The sequence below is a fragment of the Styela clava genome, chromosome 3 (genome assembly GCF_964204865.1).
Source record: "Styela clava chromosome 3, kaStyClav1.hap1.2, whole genome shotgun sequence".
NCBI classification, from domain to species: domain Eukaryota; kingdom Metazoa; phylum Chordata; class Ascidiacea; order Stolidobranchia; family Styelidae; genus Styela; species Styela clava.
The window spans coordinates 10,422,331-10,439,139 of NC_135252.1; the positions used below are offsets into that span (position 1 = coordinate 10,422,331).

At 34.0% G+C, this 16,809-nt stretch overlaps 1 protein-coding gene across 3 annotated transcripts; it reads left to right on the forward strand.

Annotated features, from left to right (window-relative positions):
• Positions 1 to 16,645, forward strand: LOC120343100 (RNA-binding protein Musashi homolog 1-like). Of its 3 annotated transcripts, XM_078110640.1 has the most exons (14): positions 1 to 119; positions 199 to 239; positions 318 to 399; positions 1,680 to 1,791; positions 2,024 to 2,065; positions 7,226 to 7,318; positions 7,994 to 8,042; positions 11,860 to 11,942; positions 12,147 to 12,264; positions 12,639 to 12,725; positions 12,840 to 13,052; positions 13,181 to 13,404; positions 13,903 to 13,984; positions 14,217 to 16,645. In XM_078110640.1, exons 1-13 carry the CDS (start codon positions 58 to 60, stop codon positions 13,936 to 13,938), a joined length of 1,242 nt encoding a protein of 413 aa, XP_077966766.1. In that variant the 5' UTR covers positions 1 to 57; the 3' UTR covers positions 13,939 to 13,984; positions 14,217 to 16,645. The 3 variants fall into 3 exon arrangements, with proteins under 3 accessions (XP_077966766.1, XP_077966765.1, XP_077966767.1); XM_078110639.1 differs by lacking the exon at positions 13,903 to 13,984; XM_078110641.1 differs by lacking the exon at positions 13,903 to 13,984 and having other exon boundaries at positions 1,707 to 1,791.
• The last annotated feature ends 164 nt before the right edge of the window (positions 16,646 to 16,809 follow it).

Consider the following 16,809-nt stretch of genomic DNA (forward strand, 5'->3'; position numbering starts at 1 on the left):
ATTCCTGTTTTATCACAACAGATTTAGTATCTTTATTAGATTAGCTGATTAGCTTAGATGGATCAAGAATCAAATGTAGGAGTGCAAGAACATGGCATTGATGAGACTCCTGATCCTGGGTATGACTATCTTTAAAGTACAACATTCTTACATTATGTTTTACGAAAATTTATTTGTAATTGTGGTTTCTTTTTTCAGGAAAATGTTCGTTGGTGGATTGAATATTCAAACGACAGCAGGTATGAAATAATCTCTACATTTTTATGCCAAAATGTGAATACTTACGAAATACGATACTCTTTTTATGTTACCACTAGAGGGACTTAAAGAGTACTTTAGCAAGTTTGGAGAAGTTGCCGACACAATCGTAATGAAAGATCCTATAACAACTAGTTCAAGGTTAGTAGAGTTACCTAATTTTTTAGGATATCTTTTAGAAATGATCAGATAAAGACAGAATTATCATAGAATTGGTAGTTGTAGATGGTGTTCTTCTCCACCTCGAGATGGCCCCAGAGAGTCGAATTTCTAGAAAACAGCCGTGTACCTTTTAACTCCAAATCTTTCAGCATCATAAAATAACTAATTATATTAATAAAAGAAAAAAAATCTGCTATTTGCTATCTTGTGATAGTGCACTTGCGCCTTGAAGTTGATAAACACATAGTCACACAAGTAATTATGCACAGATAAATTGCAGACAAGTATTGAATTTTACAGTACCACACATGTTCAGTGATTACTTTCAGAAATACGCTTTAATGCATTTTGAAGATAAGCGCGTATAGTCCGGATGTTTTATGAGATTACGCGACCCTTCAAAATTTCTGCTTCTCGAAACATGAATCTCCAATCCAATCACCCAGCTGTAGGCATTTAGGCCATAGACATATTAGCACTGTATTAAACATGCATTTTTCCTAGGTTGTTACTAATTTTGGCAAGTAGCGAATTATTTTGTGTACTCTGGCGTTACTAATAGTTTCACGCAGGTACGAAATGTTTTTTCGAATGATATCACAAATTTTGACCCACCTGGTGGCCAGAATGACTTTATTGGAAATCCTCGAGCTTGCAATTATTAATTTTTCCATCAGCCCCTTTAATACCGTCGCTGATAGAATTGGCAAACTTCACAAATATTAACATTTTATAAAATCTTTAAGCAAACCTGAAACTTGAACGCCGTTACAAAATCATAGTTTTTAGGTTATTGAAAGTGATCCTTGAAACTTTCAATCAATACATTTTTTAGTACAGTTACGTGAGCAATATAAAGCGTATGTTCATCATCTCAGATTTGTATGTCGATATGATCTTTTTGGCTCAGATTCGAATAGAACAACAGTTTGGTCCGAACGAGCAATAGCGCTACGTGATTGATACAATGACATTAATTTTGTTACAGTTATACAACTTGAATTTGTTTTGCATAGTAACATTTCAGCACCACGTCACGGAACAAACATTATGAACAATTAAATAAAAATCGCAGCAAAACCTGGTGAGATTTTGCATAAAAATTCATTTCTTGGAAGGGAAACTGTAGTTGTAGTTTAGAAAACTAGAACCGAGCAGATAGCAACTGCTTTGGAATTGCATGTTCTAATTTGTGTTTGTAAGTAATTTTACTTTGTTTATCCATCATCATAACTATCTGCTGACAATTATCAATGAAGACGTGTTGTTTTTTCGCCGTATCACAGAGGATTCGGTTTCGTCACATTTCAAGACCCAAAAAGTGTTGAAAAAGTCTTGGAGAGCAGTCCACACGGCCTTGATCAGAAAACGGTAAGTTTATGGATTCTGCATGTTATGGATAAAATGTAATCGGAGATAATTATAATCGAACTATATCAAAGGGGCTCTTTACATTAAATATATAAAAAAATATTTTATTGCTTCCATAAAAAAGACAATACAAAAATAAATTTACAATGCAATTTAAGAAAGCATTGTTTTATATATATACAGGTTTGGTTGTGACGAGATTATATTTTATGCCATTTATATCTGTATTTAGATTGATCCAAAGGTCGCAGTTCCAAAAAGAAAGCAATCAAAGGTAAGCCCGGTCGCGTTTTTCAAGTTTCGAATCGGTCGTCTTCACTTCGTTATCTCATTATCAAAAGTAATTTGGTAACTTAACAAAATACAAAAAAAATATATACTTCGGATAAAAATTGCGAGTTTACATACCATGTTAGGAAAATAATGAGTATCCGTTAGGGCTGGGCATTTTCGAATGGCTTGTGATTTCAGAATCGAATCGAATATTTTTTTCGAATCGAATCTCGAATACTTGGGATATATAATTGTAAGCGACATTTTATTGTAATTGATCCTCTCAAAAAATGAATTACTAAAGACATAGAATACTTCTCTCAGATATATTACTGAGCGTTCACACACAATATCACTTTTTATTAATAACTCACTACAGAAAATACTCATATGTCAGAATTGCCTTGAAAAAATATGGGTTCCATGAAAAAAAATTTAGAGAATTCACCGCGATCATTGGCGGAAAGAAAAAAACAAGATGGCGGCGATTCGAAATTTGGCTCTGAACCGATTCGAATAACTTACTATTACTATTACTAAAATGCCCAGCCCTGGTATCCGTCCGTTTTGGGACCGATTTGATTATGAGCTCAAGATATAAAGCACCGGATTTACAGAAATGGAGCAGGTGGCAACATACAAACGACCATATCTCATGCTCCTTGAATTTCGAGTTTTAATTTCTGCAAATTTTCGCTTAGTGTTTTCTCTCTCATTTTTTGCAATTACGTGTCTGTGGGTTTAGGTTAGGCGGAGTCCACGTGTATACTCCGTCGAGCAGATACGACTTTTTTATTATTTGAGGTTATTTCATTGTTTGCTGTTCACTAAAAACTACCAAAAAGTCATTTACCATGAAGTCGCCCCGCCCCGCTCTACCAATACAAAACCGTGCCCGGATTTGCGCGCACAAACTGAAAAATGGTATTGGCAAAAGCAACTGTCTGTTTTTCAAAAGTTCTATGTGAATGCTATGAGAAATAGGTCACCAAACAGAAGTACAGTTACAGTTAAATAAGTAAATATCTGGTGCATATAAAGTATTGAAACTAGGCGTCCCGTTACAGCCAATTTGTGACTATCGATCAATAGACGGATCGTTTGCGATAATATTATAAGCAGATGAATATTACATAATTGGAAGTGCAAAATCGCTTATTACGTTTTTATAAGTATTATTGGTAGTTTTTTAGATTAGGTTTTTTGTTCAAGCATAAAAATCGATTCGGGGTTCGATTCGCAGAAACGTGGAACAAAAGATTAAATTAAGTTTCGACGCAAGTTTTTACTGTCATACTGCCCTATCATCTTTGAATAAATTTGTTCAGGCGGGCGGTGCCTCCAAGTTTAACTATTAAGCCGTTATCTTCACAATAAAATTCAAAATACGGTATTTGCATAGCATGGTTACATTCATACGGCGTGACTTATTCCTTGAGTTTAAAACTATTCTACAGCTTTCACTAGCATAATTATTTTTAAAACCTAAATCCTGCCAATGTACGCGTGTCTATCTAATACGTTGATTTAAGCATTAATTACTTGTGTTTGTGAGTTAATTTCGTGCCGCGTTTGATATAACTGCTTGAACCTTCAATTATCGAGTTAATTTTGGACACGCCAGGTAAATTAGGCGCGTTAGGAAAGTATACGGTTTCCCCAACTTGAACATATTATCACATTTTATTATTAGCGAGGTTAGCTTTTATAACTGCCGAGCATGATTGCATTATAATTCAAGATATTGGTGAAGTCACTTATTCAATGACGTTTTACTAAAATCGCGATAGACTCGACCGCAGTTTGCCTTTCATTTCATATCCAGCGAGACCAAACAAAGCAACGATATTACTTTCTTCGTCCATTGAATTTAACTGCTCACGCGTCAGTTGAAAGCTTCGACACACAATAGAGATTCCTAGTTCTATTCATGCTAGCACGCCAGCGCTATTGTACACAGTCCACTCCAACGGTACTTCTACCCTATGAAAAGGAGTGTAGTGTGTAGTTTTAGAGGAATCGAGTGAAAGTTAGGAATATGTGCGCCGGACGGTTAGAATGGCATTCTTGAAGTAAGATATAAGCTAATCGGTACGAATGGAAAGAATATAGGTTGAGAAAATCGCGAGTTTTTTCTTAGTCATGAACAGATATAGGTAGAAATTACTCGTTATAGGTTAATTGTAATTTATTGCTTACCTATATTTCTTTTACATCAATAGATAAAATTTTTAAGACTCATGCTTTCAATTTTAGAAACGTGGATGTCGCGCGTAAAATATTTTATATCTGAATTTCGGTTGATATTTCAGCATTGCGAAAGTATATTCCTCTATGCACGTATTATTTGAGATTATGAATGGTAAACTTATAGATAACTATCTACATAGCATGTATTCTATTTTTCATTCACCACCCCACCTTAATGGTAAATGTTTATAACAATGACGCATGACAGCGAATTTATTACATTCTCCTTATTTTAGGATACATGTTTTTAAACCGTGTAAATGCTCATTTCGGTAGTTAACATATAAAAAGTAGTGTCAAGAACGTCTATTTGTTATATGGAAATGAAACCACATGGCATGGGCGTGCGAGGGCATTTACTTTAGCGAAATAGAATCTGTTGGAGTTATGATAAAACGTTGCTTGCTTAACAAACAAGACGTGTCTATGTGTACAGAATTCCACTCGTAATTCATCTCAGATTTAGTTTATGCTGCATTATTACTGTGTTTTACTTGTTCAAGGCTAAACAATGTGTAAGAAACACCCATCACCCATCAATGGCCTAAGATTACAGTGAAATGTCGTAACTTAAAACGGGACCTACCTATTTTACAGGTCATTGTAATATCGTGTCGTACGTAATATAGCATTTAATGGTAGCGTAGAATTGTATTGTAGTCTTTTATATTGATTCCTATTATTTCGCTTCATTGCTCTCGTTGAAAAGCTCTGCGATTTCGACGGTTTGTCCACAGACCCGTATAACAACATCGAAAACACGAAACCTAAAGTCTTCGACACGAAATTTGAAGAATGGTATGCACGATTACAATAGATTTATTTTTTGTATTATCAAATGACGTTTCATAGATCTACATCACATCAATTGCATGTTGATTGAACCTAATATCATACCTGGTCAAGTGTCTGAATTTAAACTATTCAATAAGAAATAAGGTTTGTGAGTATCAACTTCGTGATAATGGACGGATTAGGCTATACTGGTTTATGGTAATGATCGTGATCCCCATGTACGCGTGGGCTTTGTGGATCACCAGAATTCACATTACTTATTTCGCTTTATCCAAGCATGAAAAAGTTGATAAAACACCACAATTTTCGTACGTTGGTGTGAATGAAACAATAGCTCAAAACGTTATAAATGTAGCGGTATAATCGACAACAATTTTAAAATAAAACTCTCGACGCTCGAGATAACAATCCATAATTTAGTGAGCGGATCTAATTATTTAAAATACCTGTAATTATAAATGGATAATTTGTACAGACTCACACTAACAAGCCATTTCGACGGCAGTTATAGTTTAAATTATGTTTTATGGTTTTATGTTACCAAATGCATAGCAAAAATATATACCGCGACCTCCCTATATTCAAACTTTTTTGACCCAATGTCATCCCTTGTGAGGCACTATTCAAATTTTCAGGTTATCGTTTGGAGAAAATTCATGGAAGTATATTTTGATATATTCGTATATTTTAGTAGCAAACCCAGGTTGCCCAATTTTGTGTTCCGTTCCATTTGAATAAAACTAAATGTCCGGTTGGGTGAAAACTTCCGACGTTTAATAAAATATTTCCGTGGGCGGAAACTCAAGGATTTCATGTTATTTTTTCTCCTTTCTTTGTCGTTAAGGTTGATGTACTTTCGGCACACTCCGATATGGATCGGTACTTTCAATAACCCGTAAACGATCGGTAATCTCAAATATAAGAAGTATAACCACGTGTTTGAAACGTTTTAAGGGACATGAAATTCACGAAATTATATTAGATTTTCCATCGTCTATTGTTAATGAGAAATATCAGAAATTACTCACTTCATCCTTTGTCATACGACTGCTGGTAACATTTAGCTTCCGTATTGGACTCATCTGATCGATGTTGGTACGCATCCACCTAACACCTAACAGAATTTTGTAATTTACATTTTGATTTTGTAGTTGTCAATCTGATCGATCGCATGTGTTTTTTCGGTGAATGGTACCTGTCTCGGTAAATTGAAAGAGTTCATCAGTTTTTAGACAACTTTATATAATATTATTATGTTCGCTAAACTTTATTTATATATTGCTATGGCTGGGATTGATATCAGTCGACCTGCATTTTGCTTTATTTGTTTTGGATTGAGTCTTTGCGATGAAGCAATAAATTTAAGTTGACTCCTTTGACTAATTTGAAGATAATTTGTTGAAAGTACGTCACGGTAGCTTGTTTGATTAGATTTCTCATCGAGTTTATGGCCAGCGCTGAATTTCCCGTAACGTAGTACACTAGATGAATTAATATTTATAACATACTCGACGATTATCTGGGTGACCCAACATAAATCCGACGTTGCGACGATACCGTCTTACTTTGATCGCTCTTAGGAAATGACTTGAACAAAACGATTTGGACTATTTACACTTCAACATTTCGAATGTTAAATGCAATTTAAAATTCGGGACTCACACATTACACATACCAGAATTACTGTTACAGGGGTATCATCATGAGGTAACGCATTGTGGCTTTACCGACTTAGGTAGTTTCGTTTTAAAGAGTTTGTTGTTTTGCGTTTATATTGCGTTTCTCGTGTTCGCGAAATTTTTACGATTGTCAAATCTCAATTACTATAATATCAAATACGCGATGTTTTCAAGACGCGGTTTTAATGCGCGATATTCAGTTAAATTTTCGGCGGGAGTGACCATTGCAAACGATCATTGCTTTTTTATCACGGGCAAATGACATGCGGACGTTTGGTACCAAACTGTAGTCGGAATTCCCAGGTTTTGTCGCTATAACATGAAACAAATTTGGAATCAAATCAAAATCGGATACGTTACATTTCTATCTAATTCAATTTCCTCTTTAGTATTCATTAATTTAAACGTCGTATCACATTTCTTTTCTAATTATTCAGATGGTGACCAGGACAAAGAAAATATTCGTCGGTGGTTTGTCCGCAGACACCGTGGTGGATGATCTGAAGAAGTATTTTTCACAATATGGACAGGTCGGCCTTTTTTGTAAATATATCACCTAATCCAGTTTTGACATCATTTCTGTGGTTTTTGTGAAATAGTTTAATTAAGTGATAAAAGTAGTATGACAGAAATCAGTACAACCGAAAAATGCCGACCAAGATGTCGGTTTCATTCGATATAGAATCTCACCGGTTGCTAATGATTGTCAACTTTATTTTTGTTATATATACATATTATTTTAACTACTGTTAAATAAATACGAACATTTTGGCGCCTATCGAGAAGGCGTGTCGTCATAGAGATGATAGAGAAAGGTGACGAAGATACACTTGAATGATTTACTATTAATATACTCCGGGCCGGTTCATTAATATGTATGGATCAATTCTACGGTTTGGTTATGCACAGAACAGCGTAATTGACTTAAAAATAAGTATTTGGGTGTAACGTGCTAGTTAATTCAACGGTTATTGGTATGTGATATTGGGGTTGCCAATTTGTAATGGTCATGAATTTCGTTTCTGCCAGACTGTTATGAAGAACAGAAAGAACATCCTGTTGTCAAATTGGTGACCAAATCTGGCCTTCCCAGTGCAAACTCCCATTAAATCTCCATAGCAAGAAGCCAAAAATGTTTCAGATTCGTATGTGAAAATTGCTTCGCTGATCGAGTCTCACTAACACTGATTTCTCTTGTTTTTCAGGTTGAAGACGCAATGCTAATGTTCGATAAAGTCACTCATCGGCATAGAGGTAAATATATATGACAAAAACTTATGCTGTTTAAAAAAAAATTGTCATCGATTATCAAAATTTCAATTTTGATTTGGGGCTTTCAATTGTGTTTTGTAATACCCGCAATTTTGTTATCCAACCGCATCACGGGAACGAGTATTATTATTTGCTCGCCAGTTTAGGTTTTAACCAAATTTTGATGTTTTCTAACAATAACTCCGAGATGAATTCAATGTACCAAACTACTGAATTGCCTGTCCATAGACCATATTCAACAAATCGATTTTCAATTATTGAATTTAAATAACGTCCAAACCTGTTACTGCTCAAATAAAAGAGCCTTGTTTAGGAGTCATGTGTAATCCACAAACGACACATTTTAGTTCCTTCTTGTGCCTAGCTAGGGCCTGAAACCAAAAATTAAACTATTAATTACGATGACATCAAGGCTGATAAATGTTTGCTGAGGCAAAGATACATAATGCCATTCAAAATTTGGATCTTGTGGCGCAAAGTCCGAATGCTTTTAAATCTCTTCTCAGATATAATATTCAAGGATCTCCGGATAATATTCAATCGTATCCTTGATATTGTTTAACACCAAATTGCATGCATATGTTGAGAACAAGGGTCTGTATAGAATAAACACTATGAGATGCGCCGACCGATCCCATTCAGTTGACATTGATAGTTTTCAGCTTTGATAATTGAAAATGCAAGAATTGCAATACGTGCGAGTAAGCAGTTTTTCATTTATAGGCACCGTTTTCTCAACCCTCCCGAAGAATGAATAGGTAAATAATGTGAATTAGTTAGACACAGCATGGAGTATTGCTATACACTCATTAGTATCCTGTATTAGTTAAAGAGTGATTTATTATAATTTTAGATAATTTAATTTTGTTGACACCGTCAAGAAAATGGTATACTTTATTCTTAATTTTGCAGTTAAACAGTTGGTCATACTCAATTAGTTTATGGTCATCACTCATCAATGACCTGTATGATTTGACTCAACTTTAGCATCGGCCAACCGTATTCCAAATGAATACTGTACAACAAAAGGTCATTGTGAGAGTAATTTACATAAAAATTCACCACAAAGTGAATAACTAACTAATTTTTGACTCTGGAAAGTGGATTTTTACAAATTTTTGATAGTGTAGAAATTAGTCTTGACGTGGAGGTATATAAAGTAACTAATTATTGCAGTAGAATATTGTTTGCCATAATAATACACCATAGAGAGTGTAAATGTAATTAGGTCCTGCAAGTTTGCTTTTCATTAGGTAGCCTACACATAGACTTACAAAATTTGCTTAGTTCATAGTTTTGATGTAATTTTCCACATAGCGGTAGGTGTTGTACCTAAATATAATCATGAAAATATTATAATGCTTGATAACGAAATAAGCTCTGCTTATAAATATAGAGAAGCACTGGAACAAAAAATTCATTCATTTAACTTGATTGGAGAATTTTCGTAAGAACGTTTACAAAAAAACATGATTACAATAAATCTGTTTGATATTCCCGAAAAAGAAAATGTGTAATGATTTCCAGATTCGAATTTGATAAATATTCGTGGTTTATTACGTGATCCTATAGATTCAGCAAAATTTGGCATCAGAACTAAATTTATTTTGCGTCACGCAATTTAACGAACCTAACCGACCGACTACCGACTTGTTCAAAATTCCAGGCAGACTGGATGTCGGGTCTTAAATCAAAGAAAATCAACGCCTTATGGTGTAACTTTCAAATCAAGTAATTTTGAACAACATTTTCAATGTAACAAACGTGTTAAATCAAGTACCATCTACAAAGAAATACCAGTCTGGCGTGTAAAAATGTATTGGCGCTCATTTCTGTTAATAATTTGATCTAACAGTATATGTTAAGAGGTAGGTGTGGGACATCTTTTGTGATTTCATATAAGCATAGCACGGTATTTTTATTAATTCCACGGTAGAGTTTGCGTCACTCGAATTAAATAAATAGTTACCGAGATAATTGAATCTTGAAGTTTCTACTTTTTTAAAAGTCATTTATATTATTCATTCAATAAATACGTGGCAAGTTGTAATACCTTCAATTCACCGTGCACTTACTTAATTTTCAACGGTCGTAAGAATACAAATATAACTCTCATTCAAGTCAATAGCTTATTGAGACGTGTTACGACACGCCAGAATATATCGGCACCCTCGTTGAATGCTTTATAAACAAAAGCTGTGACGGAAGGGCTTTACAACGTGCCCAACGACGGATCTTGTGATTAACATTCATTTCTGATATCGCATAATGAAAAGTTTTGGTGTGTAATTCGTCAAGCGTGTTCCACCGATAATCTACCTTTCGGGAAGATGTTGAGACATGGTACATGTGAGATCGAGCCTATTGAACGTATATTCTGAATTTTCTTCCCATTCAAACAAGTTTTTTCCTACTTATTGTTTGTTGTTCCTGTCTTTGTTTCGATAAGTATTCATTATATTCCGGGACGATATTTTTATTGTGTACGACAATGGATAGTTATATCCGCCTGGATATCAAACGTATTTTATTCTTTGTTGTTTTATTCAATTCGTTCGTGAACGGGATCATCAACGTATAATGTTAAAACATTGTTAAAGCACCATAGTTCTACTTTACTTACATTGAAAATAAAAACGCATAGACTCGCCGTTCCAATCCACCTAGTTTGTCTATAGTTGATGAATCTTAGTAAACAATTTTTTACTTACCCGAGTCTAAAGATTTTCAGTCTTCATTCCTATGCCATAATGAAAACAAACAGACGACAAAATCAGTTTTTTCCTATTCATTATATTTTTAATCCACGTTAAAAGTTTGGCGTTCCATTTGAAGTGTGCTTCACATAGTTTAGAAGAGGGTTTTGCGTCCGGGTCTGATGAATAACATTCGATCACATCTTTCATTAAATGTTTATATTTTATGCTCTTCTAGTTGTGCCATACATGGGCCTTGTATCATAGATCGTTTCGAATGTAATCATTTTTTCCCATCATTGGCCGAGTATTATTTGTAGATAAATGAACAGACACAATACAACAAAAGCAGACTTGATTTTCGTGTCATCTTAAACGGTTAACGAGCTATTTTCGCACACATGTTGACTCAGGAGTCTCCAACAATACTTGACTAAAGGCTGCTCTGTTAAACTCTCCAAACAGAGTTTTCGACGTTTCGGTTGTTTGTCAAACCTTTTCGAATTACTTTACTTTTTGTTTCCCACTTTACCTTCCTCACATTTCAGGAAAGTGTTTCAACATCATCGCTCTTGAATCAATTTAAAAGTGATCGAGTGAATTTTCTATTGAACAAGTTTCACACAAACTTCATTTATTTTATCCCCCAAAACAGTGACTGCGATTCCGAGCCTTAGACGATTACAACCTCGATTTGAAATTTTTTTGGGATGTAACAGGATGTTACAATTTAGAATTATTAACACATATATATAATTAAATAAATTAAAATATGCATTATTTGATTTATTATGTTTATACGAATGAATTAAACTAATGAGTATAAAGTTTCACATGTATCTGTGAAATCTAACATTTTATATATTAGTGTTGAAATATGAAAGCGAATATAAGCAATTGGGGATAAATGAGATGGCATAGCATATTATTGTGGCACTAGGTCAAAACAAATTTCGAGATCAAACGTTTCATTCTAGACTGCAATAAACATAATGGTGTAATGTGTATTCTGTGCTGACAATCCAACCTCCAAAGAATTTTTTTTTGTTACGTTTAAGCAAATAAATTAAAGACATCTTTCTCATAAAAAACTTTTTTTCCAGGATTTGGTTTCGTCACATTCGACAATGAAGAATCAGTGGAAAAAGTTTGTGAAATACATTTTCACGAAATCAAAACAAAGATGGTAAGTAAAACTATTCCGACTTTCATCTTGCTAAATTTACTTGTTTTCAGCGATCGAAAATTAATCAACACGCAATTTCTAATCCCTTTCTTATCTTATTGGACTAAATTAGAGTGAACAATTTCATATTGAGTGATTTTCATAAAGAATATCCAAAACATAAAAACTCATCGGGTTCCAAATTAAAGAAAAAATTATTTTTAGGTGGAATGCAAAAAGGCTCAGCCGAAAGAAGTTATGATGCCAACAATGACCAGACCATTAAGTAGACCCAGAGCTGCAACCGTGCAATATATTGACCCTACTACAGCTATGTGCCTGGGTGATTATATTAAATTAAATGAATTTTTCTAGCCATGAAACACTGACATGTATTCCTTTACTAGGTCTACTTGCTGGGGAAAATCCATCAAAACGATGCTATTTTCTGCTCTGAAAGAAAACACCACTTCTTTATCGGTTAATAGTAGTTGAGCTCTGGTGTAATATTTTCAGTTTTCGCATGATATCTGGTGTATATTCAAATTTCTATGATTCTTGTAACAGTTACATTATGTCATTGGAACTTAAGTTATTTTCACTACTACTACTTAGTACCTTCATTTTTGATCATGTCACCCATCACATCGTCTCGATATTTTAAACATCCAAAGCATAAAATATTGGGCTTCTATTCAATCCTATTGCTTATTTCAGGTTATCAACAATTTTATCCACGAACTGCTCCGACAGCTACAATAGCTTATCCTGCTGCATACGCAGCCTATCCTGGAGCTGGTGTTGGTAGGTATTTTTTGAAATCATCAAATATTTTAATAATATATCGACAAGACTTTACCAGGTAAAATCATTTAGTAAAAACAACATATTAACTAATTAATATCCTGATAAATTCAGGAGGTCCGACGCTGGCGTACACAGCTGATCCAAATACCCTGGCCAGGCTAGGAATGGCTCCGATGACGGCCGGAACTTTCGCAGTTGCAGCTGCTGCTCAAGCACAACAGGCACGGATTGAAACACTGGGATCGCCACTTGCAACTTCTGGACAAGCTCTACAACAGTTAGTTCACCCAGGAGCTGAACTAAAGAGAGAATTGACAGCTCCAGGTAGATAGCCTGTCTTGCAATATGAATTCTCAAACTGAGGCTCAGTGAATGCATACTCAAAGCTTGGAATTAATCTACACCCAACGCTCGTTATAGATTTTATTCTTACAAAATATTTTTTTTTTCAGTTTTTACAACGTACGCGCAATCAACATTGCCTACACCAACACATAACGGCACAGTAAGAGCGGCGGCATTCAATGGTAGCCCCAGTCCACTGGATGTTTACTCGCATGTTGCTGCAACGCATGTAGCGGCGCCACACGAGGCCGCTCTTGGTGCGTACATTGGACAAGCTGCATCTCCGCAACCGGGAAGTGCTGCGTTTCCAGGAGGCATTCCATTGCCATCAGTAAGTTATATTGTGTGTTAAATGTGTCCATTAGAAATCATTTTTAGTACAAGTAGAAGGTATTTTATTCGTATATAAACTATAACTTGTATACCTAAACTCTAACTAGCTTAACAATGGAAACTCAAAGAAGCAACATTGCAACGGCATAATATCATAAACATAAATAATTGTGGAACAAAAAAAACGCCCATGTTTATATAGCGAATTTGTTAATTTTTTGAAATATTTTGGGTAGGAAATGTAGACCAAATAAAATAGACGATTCAGATGACAAACAAAGATGACATGACTTTTGTTGTAATGTGGTCTTCTGAAAACCGTTTATAGTAATCTGCCAAGCGATTCTCCATTTCGTTGCTATACAGACCTTTGTCTTTTGTAACATGTTGCTTGTAGCAAAAGTGTTAATCATAACAACCAAGGAGGAAAGCATATTCATGGTCGTTTGTGGTGGATGATTTGTTTGTGATTTGCAGTGTTTTTGTTTTCTAACAGCAATGTCATATGCTCACTCAACTCAGCTATCAGTAGACTGGAAGTAGAATTATTTCAAGAGTTACTTTGGTTTTGTTTCCATGTGAGTTTGAATACTTTTTAGATAAAATATTCTCTAACAGATAGTTAACTATTTGATGTTCATTGTATTTATTTCATGATGATAAGTATCGAACGTATTCAATTAGAGATTCTTTTTTAGAGTTATCATACCCGTATTGCTTCACTCATAATATACCTTAGTATGTATATATAGTATGAATTTTTAGGATGAATGGCGATACTAAATTTCAATTCATTTCTTCCATTTTCAGGTCGGAATCTTGAATTCGCGTTTACAATCTCGACCTCTTTGAATAGAATAGATTCAAGTTATGATGTCGCACCAACTTAACAAACTTTACTTTTTTATATTCTATTTACTTCAACTTATTTGTTTGTTTTTTATTATTGTTTCGCCTGGTTATTTAACATTTACAATTACATTTATTTTTGAGCACCAAAGTCCAAAGGACACCTGCCCACGTAACCTTCTTTTGGCCAGAACTTAAATGAGTTGGTAATATGTATACTACGTTCAGAACAAGTTTCCAAATGGTACAACATACCAATTCGATAATATTTTTAAAGAGAACTCTCTCACAAATACTCTTCATCTTCAACTAATGTTGTATTACGATTGCGTTATTTCACACTACGTATTATGTATGTAAATATTCTGTAGTGGTGGGTGGGTGTAGGTCGGTGAATGCAAAATCTTGAATACCTGATTAAGCATTGTTTATTTTTTTCGTTGAGTAATATTTCAATTATCCCTATTACTAAAATCAGCAAGTGACTTTTAGCGTCATCATTTCAACGTAATTTAAACAAAGAATCTGTTCACGACAAACAGTCAAACTTTTTTCTCTCTCACCTTTTCTTGTGCTTTGTCAAATATTTAATTGCAGAGGCACACGGAAAAGTTTATTTCTACAAAATATCATAAATGTACACAATCGCGTTGCACAAAATTTTCTTTTAAATATTGTTTTCCTAGTGTATTATCTGCGACAAATTAGATTATATTGTAGATGATGTTATGAAACTATGATACCACGTCTCTCGTTACCATCATACACACTGTATATAATTTTCATATACGGCAGGATATACCTAATCTTTTCACCTAATAATCATTGGTAGGTTGGGTATAAAATTATATAATTCATCACTGGCATTTTGGGAAGTAGTTATCACGGTTTTTAATGCAATTTATGTAGGTTTTCCTGAATTTATTCACATCTAGAAACTCAAATCTATATTAAATACAGATATTAGTAAATTAGAATTATAATAAATAGTTTGCGCGACCCACTGTGCCACTTCAATGTCCCTATTCATACACTCATATTAGTGCCTTGAGACTATATGCTTATATTGATATTGATGTTTCGTAATTTGTTTGCTGTTTATGACGCATGTACACATTGTTTCATTCCCTTGTTTTTCAATTCATACTGATTGAGTGATGTTTTGTCAAAAGCTATTGCAAGATGAAGCAATAATATGTGGTAATTGCCCATCAAAATGATATTTCGGACTTGATTGTTTCTTGAATTTTTATCTATATGTGTTTTTATTTCACACAAATTATTACGTTCGAGAGTCGACCTATTCCTTTGCCGAATCTTACAGTTAGTTATAATCTGATCGTTCTCGTTTAATAAATGTGCGGTGAATAATTTTCTATTGCTATTGCTTTTTTATTTTATTAATATCTGCACAGTTTGTGAATGGACGATGATTACACTCAATAACATATTTTTCGATGGCAAGTAACATTTGAAAATAATAATTAATACCCTTTAAAGTTTGAACTGCTTTTGATATTGTGGAGTTTTTTAAGAATGTTATGTCATTTTTGGTGTTTTAGTTTAGTTTATTATCTTTTTTAACAATATAAGTCAATGATGTAATAATAGAACATCCAGAAAGTTTTTGAATACTCCCACGTAGAAAGCTGATTTGTTCCAACCTTATGTTTCTTTAAAAATGTTTGCTACTTTAGATCGTAGATGGAATTAACGTTTGGTAGTTAGAAGAGGTGCTAACAATACATTTCTTAATTAATTTCTTCCTACATTAAACTCAGCAGATTTGAAATATCGTGCAATGGTAGAGTTTTTATACTGTGCTTAGCATTTGGGGACACATATACTACTTCTACTAATTTTCATTAGACCCCTTTGTTGTGAATATGAACAAACATTTTTCTTAGTTTTGGAGCTTTTTACTTCAAATTTTGATTTTTTTGATGAAAAAATAGTACTCTAGATTTTCTGCAACATACTTATTTCACTGTACCTGTGGTTGCGCTTTTTTTCCTTTTTCCAGTTTTGATATGTCAAACAGTGACTATATTCTAAAAGATGATAGTAAATTTCATCATTGAATGTGTAAAGCTTAAGATAATATTAATTTTAAGAATGGGAAAAGATTGTGGAACCGTATTGGACTGACTGCATTATTCTTTGTATCACTTTTTGTCTTGTCTTTGTCCGCGCTAAACATTTTGTCAGTTGTTTTAATTTTCGCAAATAAACAAATCTCGACAAAATTTTCGTTTTTATATGGGACGGAATTTTTTGTTTTGCTTTCAATATTTTTTTTTCGTTGTTTGCTCTTGTGAATGAACCATTTTGTCGACTGGAACTATTATTTATGAATAAAATTCATATATTAAAACTGTTGAAACCTGCGTGAGACTTTGTTTTCATTGCTTCAATTGAATCGAAAAAAATACGCTTTTATCAATAAGTTGAGTAGACGAGGCACACATGAACACACTAAGAATAGATTTCTATACATGTAAAGCTCTCAAGGTTTTATTTACAATGACACAGAAAATTGCATCAGTCTGTCGAT